Source organism: Rhinichthys klamathensis, unplaced genomic scaffold (genome assembly GCF_029890125.1).
Source record: "Rhinichthys klamathensis goyatoka isolate OS25496 unplaced genomic scaffold, OSU_Roscu_1.1 h1tg000005l_1, whole genome shotgun sequence".
NCBI lineage: Eukaryota > Metazoa > Chordata > Actinopteri > Cypriniformes > Leuciscidae > Rhinichthys > Rhinichthys klamathensis.
Window position 1 is genome coordinate 1,890,579 of NW_026606558.1, and position 16,837 is coordinate 1,907,415.

Sequence of the window (16,837 nt, forward strand, 5' to 3'; positions counted from 1 at the left end):
CCTGCTCCTCCTTTACATGGCTGCCCGCCACGGATTTTTCCGAGTTCTTCACCGCTGGCCCGCCCATGGCTATGTGACCGTCTAAACAGCCGCTTCCCCCGGGGAACAGCCTATCACGACGAGCCTGCCCGGCCGCGTGTGGTGCTCTCATCGCCGCTATAAGGACCCTCTCGTTCTGCGCGGTCTGCTTGGGCTTAACACGCTCAAGCTTTGGAGAACCCGGGGAATTGCGGTCATTGTAATTGCTGCCCATGTAGCTTTTACTAAGCCGGCTTTTAGTTGCACGACACAGCGCGCCGTGCTCGGCCTTTCTGACTCGGAGGAGAGACACGGTGATGATGACGCGCTACCGGGGGACTCCCGGAGCGCCACCTCTCTAAAATATTTGAGCTGACATCAGCCCAATCCGCATTCCCTGAAGAGGACATCTTCGCGGGAAAACCTCACTCTCGTTGACGAACCGGTCGGTTCCGGCGACGGGGATGACGCGGTCCTTTTAGCGTTCCCTAGGTTAGCGTTCACGCGGCTTTGCCTCCGTCCATCCTCCTGGAAGTTTGTGAGCGAGCGGCCGTTCGTCTCAACATTGTGTGGCCAGCTCCACAGAGCGCCACCGACCAGGATAGGAATATGTACGACGGGTAAACGCTGGGACCACCGCCCAGTCTGAACGGCCGGAGCGTCCCGCTAGACTGTTAACACGGTCTCACGGGCCTTGATTTGTTACGATTACGTGTTGAGGTTTTCAATTTATGCCTTCCTAGGAAGGCGGTCCCGAACGCAAGCGGCCTGCCTGTTGTTCGACCATTGGGAGTAACATTAACTAACAGGGTCTCTCACCTACGGTCGGTTAATCCCTTCTCGTGGTTGCCCAGCCCGTATGTTAGTGGACGTTGTGTGTGTGTGTCCCCCTCCCCCCCACAACAACAAGTTACGGGGGAGGGGGCTGTCGTGAGGAAAAGTACAAAGCAGTGTTACCACACCGCACGCACTTGGTTCCCCTCACCCAGTTATTAAAGGCTTCGGCCCCAGTGTTTCCCAACACAAAACACACACATTACTAAACAACACATTTAATAAACGAATCAAATGAATTCGTGCAGATTTATATATCTGCCAGCGGCAACATAGAGAGCAAATCTCTCTGATCCCATGCATGTCGCCCTGAGTCCGTCCACAAGAGGTCGCCATTGCCTCATAAATCAACCAACTGGGCTCACACAGCTCAGTTGCGGCTGTCCAGCCGATGTGTTTTTAGTGGACGTTGTGTGTGTAAGGCCCCTGTGTTCCCCAACACAAAACACACACATAACTAAATAACACTTAAAAAAAAAAAAAACGCATTAAATAAATCCGTTACAGAGAGAGTATCTCTCTCTGCGGATATTATTTTTCTGCCTGCACTTGAGACTGCCCAGTTCATGTGTTCAGGAGATATGTGTTTTTCCCACTTTTGGGGACACCTTGTGAGGGAAAGTTCAGTACAGTGGACACCACACTATGTTTCCCTCACTCTGTCAATAAAGGCTTTGGCCCCAGTGTTTGCCCAACACAAAACACACAAAGCTACGAATCAAATGAATTCGTTTTGGAGAGAAGACCTCTCTCCGCAAAGAAAACTTCTCACTGCAGAGAGAGGAAATCCCTCCAAACCCCTGCATGTTGTCTCTAGTGTTCCCACAAGATGGCGCCTTTGCATCACAAATGAACCAGCTGGGCCCATACAGCTCCGCTCCGGCCCGAGCGGGGGCGCTCGCGAGTCACAAAGCAAGCCGTTTCAGCGCCCGAGTGGGTTTTTGCGTACTGTAACCCAGGGTTACAAGCTGCAGTTTGCAATAAAACCTCCGCATTTCAACGGCGTTCTCTCTTCTCACACAGAAAAAAACGCCTCACACATTCTGAAAGAGGAAATTTCCTCCCTCCTAACAAGGGAGCGATTCAGATGGTGCCACCCAATCTGATAAACCATGGTTTTTATTCCTGGTATTTTCATGTTCCAAAAGGCGTGGCGCCCCCCCGCCCTATATTGGACCTTCGAGTGTTGAACAAACATTTGAGGAAATTCAATTTCAGAATGTGACACAAGCCTCTCTCGCCTGTGCCATAAAGCAGAACGACTGGTTCACATCAGTCGATCTGAAAGATGCTTTCTTTCACATAAGCATCTACCCTCCACACAGGAAATATCTTCGTTTCGCCTACCAAGGCGTTTGTTACGAATTCACAGTTCTTCCGTTCGGGCGCAATTTGAGTCCCCAAACTTTCTGTCTGTGTGTGGAGGTGGGCGTGGCGCCCCTGAGACTATCAGGGCTGAGAATTCTGACTTACTGGCTCATCATAGCCAAATCAAAGGAGAAGGTGTCGCTGGACACCGGCCGGGTGCTCGCGTACATCACATCCCTCGGGTTCAAGGTGAATGCGAGCGAAAACAATCTGACTCCCAGTCAGAATGTCATTTTCCTGGGCTTGGAATTGAACTCAGTCTCCATGCGAGCGCGTCTCTCTCAAGAGCGCGTTCGCTCGCTGATGGACTGTCTGTCTCAGTTCAGTGAAGGGGCGAGAGTACAATATCGCACATGCCTCAGGCTGCAGGATCTCATGGCTTCATCTATCCAAGTTGTGCCATTGGTCTCCTGAGAATGAGAACGTTCACAAAATGGGTTTTGTACACTACATTTCAGCCCGATTTGCGATCTCTGCCGCTCGGTAACGATGACGCGCGCCTGCTCGGCGGCCTTGCGCCATTGGGAGAGCGAGAACTTTTACGCACGGGGAACCCCCCCTCGGGACGGTACGATGCGAAAAGTTTTGACGACAGATGCGTCCTTAACAGGCTGGGGAACCACCCAGGAAGGCAGAACGGTGAACGGTCTGTGGCTGAGCAGACTACGTTCAGCGCACATTAACTATTTAGAGCTTTTACTATTTGGAAAGCTCTGAATGCATTTGGAAAGCTTTGGAAAGCAACATTCCTGTTGTCTCTCGACAACGCTCTCTCACCACGCACAGAAGGCAGCGCAATACTGCTTATCTGCGCCCTTTTCTCTCATCCTCACACTCACCTCTCACTCTTTCTATGGGTCTATGGAATTGTCAATCAGCAGTCAATAAAGCTGACTTCATTCCAGCCTTTGCATCTCATTTTACTCTTAATATCTTGGGCTTGACTGAGACCTGGATCCGTCCAGAAGACTCAGCAACCCCTGCTGCTCTCTCTAACAACTTCTCTTTCTCTCACACACCTCGCCAGTCGGGGAGGGGTGGGGGCACTGGTCTTCTCATTTCTAACAATTGGAAATATTCACCTCTCTCTTCTCTATGCAATAACAACTCATTTGAATATCATGCTATTACACTTACAACTCCCATGAAGATCCATATTGTAGTTATTTATCGCCCCCCAGGTCAACTGGGAAGCTTTGTAGAAGAGCTGGATGTGTTGCTGTCCTCTTTCCCTCAGGATGGCATCCCACTTGTAGTCTTTGGCGATTTCAACATTCACCTAGCGAAGCCGTATGCAACAGACTTCATCTCTCTCCTAGCCTCTTTCGATCTCAAACGGCTCATCACCACCGGTACTCACAAGTCAGGCAACCAACTGGACCTGGTTTACACACGCAACTGTATCACAGACAACATTTTGGTGAAACCTCTCCAAGTTTCAGATCATTTCCCTAATTACTTTCAATCTACAACTCACTACCCATGCTCCACCAACATCCCCACCATTTACTTTCAGACGAAACCTGCGCTCACTTTCTCCATCCCATCTTTCCTCTGCTGTGTCATCTTCTCTTCCCTCACCCTCACATTTCTCATCTCTGGATGTGAATACTGCAACGGATACTTTATGCTCCATCCTAACCTCTTCTTTAGACAATATCTGCCCTCTCTCCTCTAGGCCAGCACGCGCTACTCCCTCTAACCCCTGGTTATCTGAGGTTCTTCGTGGACACCGGACCGAACTCAGGGCAGCGGAGAGGAAATGGCGCAAATCAAAAGACACATCTGACCTCAGTAGGTATCAATCTCTGCTCTCTGCCTTCTCTGTTGATGTTCACGCCGCAAAATCTTCATATTTCCACAACAAGATCAACAGCGCCTCTAACACACGTTCACTGTTCAAGACATTCAATTCTCTCCTCTGTCCACCTCCACCACCACCCACCTCCTCTTTAACTGCTGATGATTTTGCTAACTTCTTCACTAACAAAACTACAACTATCAGCAGTCAGTTCTCAGCACAGGAACCCAGACTAACCTCTCCCACAGCCAATAACCTTCTCTCCTCCTTCACTCCACTAACCGAGGAAGAAGTATCTAAACTTCTCCTCTCCAGTCATCCCACCACCTGCCCTCTAGACCCCATCCCCTCACACCTTCTACAAGCCATCTCTCCCACACTTCAACCAGCTCTCACACACATTATCAACTCATCCCTCCACACTGGCATTTTCCCTACAGCATTTAAGCAGGCTCGGGTAACTCCTCTGCTTAAAAAATCAACATTAAACACATCACTTCTAGAGAACTACAGACCTGTCTCTCTCCTACCATTCATTGCGAAAACACTTGAACGAGTGGCTTTTAACCAAGTATCATCCTTCCTGTCTCTGAACAACCAGCTGGATGTCAACCAATCTGGCTTCAAGAAAGGACATTCAACTGAGACTGCATTGCTGTCAGTCACGGAAGCCCTACGGATCGCAAAAGCTGCTTCCAAATCATCAGTTCTCATTCTACTGGACCTGTCTGCTGCCTTCGACACTGTGAATCATCAGATCCTCTTGTCCGCCCTCTCATCACTGGGCATCACTGGAACCTCCCTCAACTGGTTTGAGTCCTATCTCACAGGTAGGTCCTTCAAGGTCACATGGAGAGGTGAGGTATCCAAAGCACATCAACTGACCACAGGGGTTCCTCAGGGTTCAGTTCTCGGACCGCTCCTCTTCTCCATTTACACCACATCACTGGGACCCATCATACAGGCACATGGTTTCTCTTACCATTGCTATGCTGATGACACCCAGCTCTACCTCTCATTTCAACCAGATGATCCCACAGTAGCTGTACGGATCTCAAGCTGTCTGGCGGACATCTCGGCATGGATGAGGGAACATCACCTGCAGCTCAACCTGGCAAAGACTGAGCTTCTCGTCCTCCCTGCCAATCCGTCTCTACAGCACGACCTCACTATCCAGCTAGATTCTTCCTCAATCACCCCATCAAGGTCGGTCAGAAATCTTGGAGTAATCTTTGATGATCAGCTGACCTTCACAGACCACATTACAAAGACAGCTCGATCATGCAGGTTTGCTATGCACAACATCAGGAAGATCAGGCCTTTCCTAACTGAGCATGCAACACAACTTCTCGTCCAGGCTCTGGTCATTTCTAGGCTTGATTACTGCAATGCTCTTCTGGCTGGACTTCCATCATGTGCAACTAAACCTCTACAAATGATCCAGAATGCTGCAGCTTGTCTTGTCTTCAACGAGCCCAAAAGGGCCCACGTCACTCCTCTGTTCATCTCTCTGCACTGGCTACCACTCGCTGCTCGCATCAAGTTCAAGACTTTGACGCTTGCTTACAGATTGACCACAGGTTCAGCTCCCTCCTACTTCCACTCACTACTACAAGTCTACATCCCTACCAGAAGCCTACGATCGGTCAATGAGCGACGGCTCGTGGTACCATCACAGCGGGGCACAAAATCACTCTCCAGAACATTCTCATTCACGGTTCCATGCTGGTGGAATGATCTCCCCACCCTCATCCGGAATGCAGAATCCCTGACAGCATTCAAAAGACATCTGAAAACTCATCTCTTCCGGGAGCACTTAACATAAAAAAAAAAAAATAATCCTTTCCTCTAAATCCTCGCTTGCCTGGCTTATGCTACTCCGAGCTATGTCTGAACTTTGTATTTTGAGCACTTCTTGCGTTGCTTTTGCCTCTTCACGATGACTCGCTTGGTTTAGTCCTCAGTTGTAAGTCGCTTTGGATAAAAGCGTCTGCTAAATGACTAAATGTAAATGTAAATGTGAATCATTTTCTGCCTTGCCTGCAGGGACATCCTGTTCTAGTACGGTGCGATAATACCACGGTAGTGGCTTATATCAACCGTCAGGGTGGCATGCGCTCGTCAAAACTCCACGCTCTAGCTTACAGGCTTTTGGTGTGGAGCAGACAGGTTTTTCTGTCATTACGCGTGACTCATGTCCCGGGCATTCGGAACAGAGGCGCGGATCTGCTATCGAGGGGAAACCCAATCCACGGGGATTGGCGTCTTCACCCGCAGATAGTGGAGAGGTTATGGATGAGATGGGACAGGCAGCCGTAGATCTTTTCGCCTCGCGCGAAAATCACCATTGTCCTATGTTCTTCTCGCTAAAGGACATGGACGCGCCCCTCGGGGCAGACGCACTGGCCCACCCATGGCCCAAAGTGCTGTTGTATGCTTTTCCTCCCCTGTGCCTGATAATTTTCACTCTGGCCAGGGTGAGAGAGCACGGCCTGTCTCTCACTCTAATAGCACCCAGGTGGCCCAAAGCCCCATGGCTGGCAGAGATAATCCCTCTGTTATACGCCGAGCCATGGCGCCTCCCCCCTCGCACGGACATACTGTCCCAAGCCAACGGGGAGATTTACCACCCCCACCCGGACAGGGTGGCTCTCTGGGCCTGGCCCATGAGAGGACGAACCAAAATGCACTGGGGCTCCCGCCGCGTGTAATCGCCACTACTCAGAAGGCCAGGGCCGTTTCCGCGCGATCCCTATATGGCTGTAAGTGGCAAGTGTTCGAAGGGTGGTATGATGGGCGTGGTTTCACATCTTATCAGTGCTCGGTGCCTGATATTTTGTGTTTCCTGCAAGACCTCATGGAAAGAGGCAGGTCCTTTTCCACTATTAAGGTCTACCTGGCTGCGATTTTCAGCCTGTCATGTGGGTTTTGGGGCTCCACCGTCAGGCAGCACCCTCTAACCCGCAGATTTATGGAGGGTGCACGCCGCTCTTTGCTGTTAGAATATGATCAGTATGTTATTCTAATGTTGATCTAGCTCACTGCTAGTCTCATACAGCCAACAAACTAACACATAGAATAACATTATTTCAACACACTCAAATGCAGTTTTTAAGTGTGATAGTGTACACAAAGTGGAACAGCGCTGCGTTACCTCACAAGTTTCATTTGTCTAATAAACTGACCTGTGTGAGTAGTAATTCTGCAGTTGCGGGTTTTTCGGTAGAATGAAATGTCCTTATTCCTTTATATACGCGGGACTCGCGTGTGACGCTGATATCTGTCTCTTAGCAATCGCGACCTGCTTCATACCACAGTCATGTTAAAAACATCAATGTATTCACTCTCATCCATAAACATTTTTTTTTTTTTTTTTTTTATATATATATATATATATTTTATCCATAAACATTATTAGATCCATAACATCATTAAGCATGACGACAAGTTCCATCGGCAAATGCGTCATCAACCTACACCTTTGTTATTGTAAGAGGTTAGCGACCCCTAGCGGCGAAAAAAAATACATATTGTAGTTTTAAAGTGAAGGCCTCATTGTTTCAAGGACATCATTTGTCACATCATTTGAATTTCTATGTTCATTTTGCATTATTTTCACACTTAAAACATTGCTTTGGTCATTCTTTTGTACCATTGTCCTCTTTTGTGCAAATAAATAAATCTTCAAAGAATTCTGTCCCAAGTGGTTCCATTGTTGTCAGCATTAAGAGAATGTCTTAATGGGCTATATAACACATTTAATTGATAGGAAATTACTCGTTTAAATGCTTTGGTTCAACTCACCATTGCCTTTAACTTGCACAGAATTGTTTTAAATTTAGTTTGTCACTTTCAGGAGGTTGTAATTATTTTTGCAACACAACATTGTATCACTTTGATTAGAAAATCTTATTTTCCTGATTAATATTGACATGCTCCACACACACACACACACACACACACACACACACACACACACACACACACACACACACACACACACACACACACACACACACACACACACACACACACACACACACACACACACACACACACCTCATAATTTCTTAATTACTTATAAATCCAAGTTTTAAAAAAACTTTCTTGTCTTTAGTTTTTTAAATAGCCTACCAAGAGACAGTGTCAGTGAAGAACATTCTGCACATTTGAATGATGAAATATGAGATGAAAAAACAGGGTAAATATCACTTTTCAACTAATATTATTGTTCATCTTTTCCAAACAAGCTGTATTTTTGACAAATCACTGCTAACTAATTACATTAAAGTGTGAAAATATCTAGCTGCATGCATTTAAATGTCAGCTTTGAAATTAGCTTTAGCAAGACAACGGTGTCAGTCCCTGTATTCCAAACATGTTTAAAATGTCCATCGCAGAACATCACTAAACACAATTCATAATTTGAGATGTGGTGGATATGTTTGTGACTTTATTTTTTATTAAATTATAAAAATGATGCATCTCTTCTGTTACATATGGTTAGTTGAAATATAAATACGAATGGTGAGAGAGTGAAAGAGTTGCAAAAGTATCTAGAGAAAAAAACATAACAATCCTTCAGAGCTTTTTATCCCTGACAGCGCAAGTTGTTTCCACATTCCAACCTGAAAACACACTCTAAAGTCGGAAGTTCAACCTCCCACCTCGGGAAATGTGAGCATGTGTGTGCGTCAATATTCAGATGAAGATTAAATGCCACTTAGCGATTGGCTGTCGTAGTGATTGCATCATCAGCTTCCAGTGCTCATTCTCTGAGGTCTTGTCCTTTTTGAGGTGGATGTTACCAACCAAGCGCTTGGAGGACTTCTTTGAAGGCTGAAGTTCGAAAACAGACACTATAATGGAGCACTCTCTTATATGTTGATCTGGCAGCACAAAGGTCAGGACCTCATTAAACACAGTCACCTCCCAGCACATCTTCTGTGTTGTCCTCTGATGTCGAAGTTTGCACTGGTTGCAGATGATGCTGATTCTGGCATAAAGAGCTGTGAGTACAATGAACAAACACCTTACAATAATGTAAAGTAATTTTACAGCATTTATTAAGCTTGGTTAATCTTCAATTGTAAATATACCTTTGTTTGTTGTTAGTTCACAATGTATAAAGGAATATATTAAACTCCTAATTTTAGGCAATCTGTAAGGATTGCATCCTCAAGGCAGTAGGTGGAGACAAATGACTAGTGCTGCATCCGAAATCCCTACTATTTATTAGGCGAAAAACAGTATTACACACAAACTGACCACCAGGCACCCACCACAACTCTTAGATGCCATATTTACTTTTTAGCTCAACTGTCACGGAATGGAACAGGATTTTGTGATATGGCAGGCAGAAAGACTCATCTATGTGGCTTTCAAAAATCGATCAGATGAGGTATCTAAGGAGACAGGAAGTGAAGCTAACGTTGGATTCGGACGTGCTTTGATTTTGTTGCCTTCATGAAATGAAATGTCTTCATTTGTTTGAACCGATTCATTCAAAAACGATGATTCATAAGTCATTGAATGATTCATGTAAACGTTTTGCTCAAAAACACTGAATCAGTCAGGATGAAACACCGCTACTGTGTTCTGCACCTGTTCTGCTGTGGATTTTCGTTGTCGGAGCAAAAACATAAACTGGCAATACTGTCTGTGTCTATAACGTAAGTTACTCAATATTGAAATATTGTTTGTGAACTGTTGAATAAAATCAATATCACACGATCGCGCTGCTTCTCTTAGAAACGTTCCATGCCATCGTTGCTATTTCACTGTTATTACTGTTAAATAAAACTATTTAAAAAAAATCTCGGTAATTGAAATAAAGCTTATATAAAATAAATAATAAAAAATAATAAAAATTAGAATTAGACATTTTTTAAATGTTTCTTACCTTGGCAACTGACTGAAATAGGTTTAAGTTGAAGTATTTTAACTTAAGAAGTCACTCTTCGGCCGTTACCGGAAAACAGTGATTATAGTTATAAAGTTATAGCCTACATTTTAACATACAAATTTTCTTACAAAAACGCATCACTTTGCTTCAGAAGGCCTTTTTTAACCCCCTGGAGCCATATGGATTACTTTTATGATGGATGGATGCGTTTTTTGGGCTTCAAAATCTATGGTACATAGAGCTTATAAAGCCACTATAAAGCTTGGAAGACCCAGGATATTTTTTTATATAACTCCAAAAGTGTTTGGCTGAAAGAAGAAAGACATATACACTGAGGCTGGCTTGAGGGTGAGTAAATTATGGGATCATTTTCATTTTTGGGTGAACTAACCCTTTAAGTGCATTAAATTCCAAATGCTTTTCAACATCTACATTATTGTATAATTTAACGCTTAATTGATTATTCCTCACCTCTCTCTGTTTTATTTGAATGACAGACTGTGCGGATCTTCAACACTCCCACCTCCAGCCTCTGAGATGTCGGCAAGTATTTCAGAGAGAGCAGCGCCTCACCAACCATGTCCTGGACAGACAATTTACAGGTTGTTTCTCATCTCATACGGTAATTCCGAATGTGTTGTGCTGGGATTACACTTACTTTCTTGGGTACTTGCAGATCCTGTCTTAACTCCAGTGGATCTGACATCTTCAGACTGTTCAGGGGAACACGAGCCTCTCCCAGAATTCCATGTCTTGAGTATTTATCAAAGTCCCTAACCTAAAAGAAATGATCTAAAAATGAATTATGGCGTCATGGGCACGTCCTTGCTAAATAAGCTTGTTAACATACCTCAAATCTAACAGTGACTCTTGATACTTCCTCCTCAGCCAGAGAACAAGAGAACTGATCTCCAAACACAGGACAGCAGCTCTTCTTCACTAGACGCGTCTGCCACTCGTCCAGCACACTGTGCAGTGGACACTGCTCCTCATCTTCTCTCTCTGCCCACATTAACCTCACCCAAACAAAAGGGTCCACACTGTGACTGAAGTCTCGCACAGCCAGATCTTGCGCGTCCAGTACCGTCACAACCAGTCTGGACTGCAGCTGATCATAGAACAGTGAAAATCGCAGAGATCCCTGGATGTGCTCCTCTTCAAGATCAGCCATGCTATCCTGGTCTAAACTACTGCCCAGGTTGGTGCAAGAGGTGCCAGGGGACACTCGGTGGCTCAGTTCCTCATAATGAACCTCCATCTGATGGACAGAGTGTGTATCTGGTCTCATTTTCTAGCATAGCCTCTTATTGGATGTTTAGAAATACAGAGATACTTTTTGGCAACCAAAGCAAAGCATCTGCAAAACGTGTTTTTCATATATTTTGTTTGATCTAAGTCAGAGCAAGCAGAAACTATGGAAGCAAACACAGTATAAGTGGTGAAGAGAATGATGGTTTATGTAAATGAATCTTACCATAGAGTCTCGTGTTTGTGTAGCATACTGGAAACCTCCGCTTTTAGCCAACGGGCCATCTGCTGACAAAATATTCACTGGAATCAAATAGATGTTGATAGATTCTACATACACCCTGTTAGCTTTGCATATACTGTGTGTGTATATATGTATTTGATAAAAAATGCAGTAAAAACAGTAACATTACAATTTAAAATAACTATTCTAAAAATGCATTTTATTCTTGTCATGACAAAGCTAAATTTCTCTTCAGTGTCACATGATCGTTCAGAAATCATTCTAATATGCTGATTAGGTGCTCAAGAAATATTTATTAATATCACTATTTTTGTGAAAATAGTGTCTGTGATCACTTTTTTCATGATTCTTTGAATATAAGTTAAAAAAGAACATCACTTGTTTGAAATGTGTGACATTAGAAATGTCTTTACTGTCACTTTTGATCAATTTAATGCATCTATTCTGCTTAATCGTATTCATTTCTCTCAGAAACAAAAAAAGAAATCTTGCTGACCCCCAAATTTTGTGCTCTACTGTAGTGTAGATATAATGAAGTATATACAGTAGGCTACATCTTATACAATACTGTGCATCTAGGCTACATATGTTGAATGCTTATCTAAAACTACAACTGTTAATAGTAATAAAATACTAATCTTGTGCAATATTAGGTCAAATATAAAAATCAATCAATTAATTAGCATGAAAACTTACCGGCTCTTTGTGAAACAGGAAACCGTGTACAGTAGCGGTAAATCAGCCATATCAAAAGACAGAGGGCTATAAGGAAAAGGACAGCAGATATGCCCAAAATACTATACTCCACTTCCTCTGAGAATAGCAGTTGGATTTCTCCAAAAGACAGAATCAAAGTGGTAAAGAAAACCATGTCTTTTTCCATGTACAGCTCTGGAAATGAAGGACACAAAGTTACTAATGCTGAGTTTATTGATATCAGTTGTGTTATACATACATGTATTCAAGAATCGGATTTATGATAACATACTGTTCACACACTATCTTATATTATACTATATAAAGTATATACGACATAAAGTATTTAGACATGTCTATTTTGAGATGCTTTCCTGGGAAGGACAGAGGTGGATCCTTGAAGGTTTCGGTGTAAAAAGGAAAGAACAAAAGCCTACCTTTTTAAGCTTTAATTGTCCTCCATTAGTTCCATTTTACAAATAAACTACTGCCGGAGTGTATCCATATTTAAACGCGGTTGACAGTGATCACCTGACAGGTGATCAGCAAACACAGGGGCAAACCTGTTTGAGCACTTGTACATTCAGTTCTTATTAAACAGGCTTCATCTGCACTCCGGTCACCAATCTATCGCTGAAATAAGATGGAGACCATGTGTTTCATTGGCAATTTCCTATTTCTTTACTACTCCACTATGCAAATTCAATGGCCAGTTTATCACTGCCTTGTATCCAAATAGCCAAGGCTTGTGAGATGAGATAATTGCTCATGAAAAAGAGTGTCAGTGTTGTACAGTAGATGGGAGGACCTCCATTTGCCTTTTAGAAAAAAATAATACGCATAGAAATATCATAATCTACATGAAACATTTTAGAGGATTTATTACTAAAATAAATCATGCACTTTGTAATGAAATATAGCTAAACCTAAGATAAGCACTGAGCTGAACCGTTTATTTACTTGAAAGGCTACATGTGTGCATAAGAAAACAGTTACGCCAGTTACGAAAAGTAAATCAAAAAGTTCTAAATATGTTTCTGAATACAGCTTTATTCATACATGTGCAGTTTTATGATATAATATAAATGTTTACAAAAATACTTATTCAATGTCAATACAATCTTTAATATGAAATCCATTCAACAACACATTTTATGTTGCAAAACAATAAATATTAAATAGCTTTTTGTCTTTTCCCGAGGACTAAACACAAATACCTTTCAGAATTGTGTCTGGCAGTTCCAGGTAAACATGAATAAGTGTCGAAAAGTTTGTTCATAATTTTACCAGCCAAGATATCATAATTTCAGAGCTTTTAATGCAAAGCTGACCATAATTATTTAATCATGATCCACTCCATTCGCTGTCACATCCACAACATTCAAAATATGAAGTAACTTTTCATAAGCAAGGAAGATAAAAAAAAAAAATACTCTGAACAAGAATGTATATTATTAAATATGTAAATAAATATACATATGCAGCAAAACTAAAACACAGCTTCTATTGTACGCATCTAAAAAACATCTGCAGAATCACCAGGGAAGTTGTTCACCAGTATAGTGAAGAAATGACCCATGATCCTTTTCAGCCAAACCACCAATCACAGACAATACAGAGGAAATGCTTTCTCCGGGGCTCAATGGTGCCTGTATAGAAAACAATGAACACACCACAAGAGTTTATCACTTGTTTTAAATTCGGTTAGCAGCACAATAACAGACAGCACTGATGAAAAGCAGGTCGAGACTCACTTCAGGTCCACCCATATCAGTGCGCACCCAGCCTGGATGCAGAGCCATACACAGGATCCCGTCTGCCTCGAGGTCCACTGCCAAGCATCTGGTGACCATGTTCAGCGCACTCTGATACAAGGTAAGGCGAGCTTATTTATATAGCACATTTCATTCACTATGGTAATTCAAAGTGCTTTACATAGAAATGAATTAAAATAATCACAAAATAAAAGCAAGGAAAATTAAAACAGTTTTAAAAGGAATTAAAAGAGATATAAAGATGATACAGTTATAAAAAGGAATTAAAAGAGTCAAGAGATGATACATAGATAAACGGGCAAAACACCGGTGTATCATATTTAATATTTCTCACAGCTGCTTGTTTTACTGTGAGATCTCCCCATGTTGATTGTACTGTGTCTATGGTGTTCTTTCGGCGCACCTAAGTAATAAATACAACTCAGTATCTCAGCCGATATGTTCACAGACATATTATCATTTCCTTCGATATGTAAAACTGTGCTTCAACAAAGGAATCAAACGTTCATGCATTTGGAAGACATTTTTATTCAAATCGACTTATCGACAAGTTATTTTTTAATGGAATATAGCCGTATTTATTATAACTGATTTATCCATGCCCATCATAATCTTTTCTACATTCATGTGCCTTCGTAATCTTTAATCAAAATAATTTCCCCTTCCTCTTGCATCGACTTCTCTTATCGGCGCGAGGGCGGGACATCCTGTCACTCACATCAGATTGAAAGTCTTGCCCCACGTTTTTTTCTTGTTCGAGAAGTCACAATACAGGGAAGTAAAGACTATTGCAACTTTTGGAACTTTATTTTACAGTCCTGTTCCTCATGTACATAGTATGTACTTATTATAGCAATTACAATAACTAGGTACTAACCCTGAACCTACCCCTAAAACCTAACCTTAACCTATGTAGTTCCTTTATATATTACCAGTACTTTCTTAGGTGAGTACACTGTAAGTAAACGTAAATGCATGTACTGTAAAAAGAAAACAGAAAAAAAAAAGTGCAACCCAACTTTTGTTTCATGCTGACTTCAAAACTTTTACCTTGGCGTTGAACTCCAAAAACACAATCTCACAAACCTTTGATGTTCTGTAGGGATACCATTTGAAAGTGTTGGCACGATCACCCCAGTAGAGCTCAACTGAACCCAGCAGTGATGTCATATTGATGACTGCTGCTCTGTGGATGCCCATCCCGGTTCCCTTTGCAGCTGCTCGCTTCAGCAGTGGGAGCATGGCCTGCATGACAAGTGCGATCAGTAGGTCAGATAGATATGTGCATATATTGTGTCAAGATTTAATCTGAGAAATGAAACCTTGGTGATCATCAACGGTGCAACAGAGTTGGTATGGAAGTTTTCCAACATCTTGTCTGCAGTGACTGTCTCTAGGTTTGCTACAACATTAATTCCAGCATTGTTGATGAGACAGTTGAGACCCTCCTCTTGAACTAGCTGTTCCACCTCAGATGCAGCTCTTTCTATACTCTCTTGACTGATGACATCTAGTAACAGAGACAGCCACGATTAATGCAACAGAGTCAGGTAAACAAACTCTTATTTTTAAATACAGCTTCTTCTAGATCAGTGGTTTATGGTGTCAACAGTCAAAATGGGTTGCAAGTTTTCCCTCCACAGTAGGGAGAAAAACTATGCAAAATGCAGATAATCAAACAGCAACAGGCCCTTATCCATCAAACCATTAAGACAATAATGTAAGGTAAAAGAAAATTTGACCGTACCCCAACTACATTAAATAGTTCAAGGCAAACATTTTCATGGTAGTTAATGGTAATATTTATACTTTCATCCTTTGTTTTGTTTTTTTGCACAATAAAATAATTGTGTTGTGTTAGGTCGCCACCTAATGTTCAATATAAAATCTGGGTCATGAAGCAAAAACAACTGAGAACCACTGTTCTAGACTAGACACTCCTTTTAGTTTTAATGTACTTACTTACCTACCCAGTTTAATAATGTGTATGTTTTGATACTCTTCTGCCAACCTTTGCAATTCCTATAAAACAAATAGGTCTTTTAAAATATTAGAATATATTATATTTAATATATAGGCCTACTGTATATTTAATATATACTGTATACAGTATATTTAAAATATACTGTTTTTATTTCATTTTTTTTTTTACATTCGCTGCTTTTAGGACCTCATTTTAAACTACACATAAATGTATACCATTTTAACTAAAAATATACACTTCCGTCTCCTTATACATTGATACGACTTTTAACCTAAAATAATAATGTTGAAATGCATGTCGTTCTTGTCAACTGCGCATGTGCACATTCCCATGCAGCTAAAAAGATGACTGTAAATTATCTGGGGCTGGTTTCTAATGTTTAGTAAGCCTAATGCAAATACTACACTCTCAGCTCACGAAATTACCTTGGCTCCATCTGGATCCCGAGCAGTAGCGATAATCTTCCCGGGAGAGAAGCCTCCCGTTACTAGACTCTCAACTATCTGCAGTCCGAGGCCTCGACTGGCTCCGTCCGGTGACCATTAAGTTTGAACAGTTCTTAAAAGCATGACTCATATTGTCACTTTATTCGAGAACACGAAATTAATTTGCTGTCCAGGCCGCACGAGATAAGTTAGAATAGATGACAGCTTGATGACAGAACTGTCTATAGTCACGTGATCAGAGAATCACCTGTCTCCACGCGTCACCACCGCCTAGTTCCCGTATCTCGATCCGCTTCACCATATTGACTTATTTAAAGTAGCTTTATTATAAAATACGCTCATATGACCCACAAAATGTTTTGAACACAAGCATCACTAAAAAAATCAAACACGTGGGTTTTCGTTGAGCTCACTTTTATTAATTTGTTATTGTTCATACACTCACTCGTGACATTTCATTTTCGATGAAGAACTTTGGACATTTCATAAACCGCTTAATTTACTTTAGCAACTCAATA

The 16,837-nt window shown here is 42.2% G+C and overlaps 2 protein-coding genes and 1 pseudogene across 3 annotated transcripts; 1 reads left to right on the forward strand and 2 right to left on the reverse strand.

Annotated features, from left to right (window-relative positions):
- Positions 1-1,574: 1,574 nt before the first annotated feature.
- LOC130087445 (uncharacterized) lies at positions 1,575-6,732 on the forward strand (annotated as a pseudogene).
- Positions 6,733-8,229: 1,497 nt separating this feature from the next.
- Positions 8,230-12,958, reverse strand: syt19 (synaptotagmin XIX). Of its 2 annotated transcripts, none has more exons than XM_056254907.1 (7): positions 12,552-12,958; positions 12,115-12,309; positions 11,401-11,459; positions 10,777-11,184; positions 10,585-10,704; positions 10,398-10,509; positions 8,230-9,030 (listed from the first exon to the last, which is right to left on the reverse strand). In XM_056254907.1, exons 2-7 carry the CDS (start codon positions 12,299-12,301, stop codon positions 8,723-8,725), a joined length of 1,194 nt encoding a protein of 397 aa, XP_056110882.1. In that variant the 5' UTR covers positions 12,302-12,309; positions 12,552-12,958; the 3' UTR covers positions 8,230-8,722. The 2 variants fall into 2 exon arrangements, with proteins under 2 accessions (XP_056110882.1, XP_056110874.1); XM_056254899.1 differs by having other exon boundaries at positions 11,401-11,462.
- Positions 12,959-13,339: 381 nt separating this feature from the next.
- Positions 13,340-16,593, reverse strand: si:dkey-12e7.4 (uncharacterized protein LOC558132 homolog). The gene is given in 7 exon segments (XM_056254973.1): positions 13,340-13,763; positions 13,869-13,979; positions 14,976-15,134; positions 15,212-15,399; positions 15,860-15,911; positions 16,299-16,403; positions 16,405-16,593. Coding segments are annotated over 7 exon segments (774 nt in total). The 5' UTR covers positions 16,450-16,593; the 3' UTR covers positions 13,340-13,649.
- Between the last annotated feature and the right edge of the window lie 244 nt (positions 16,594-16,837).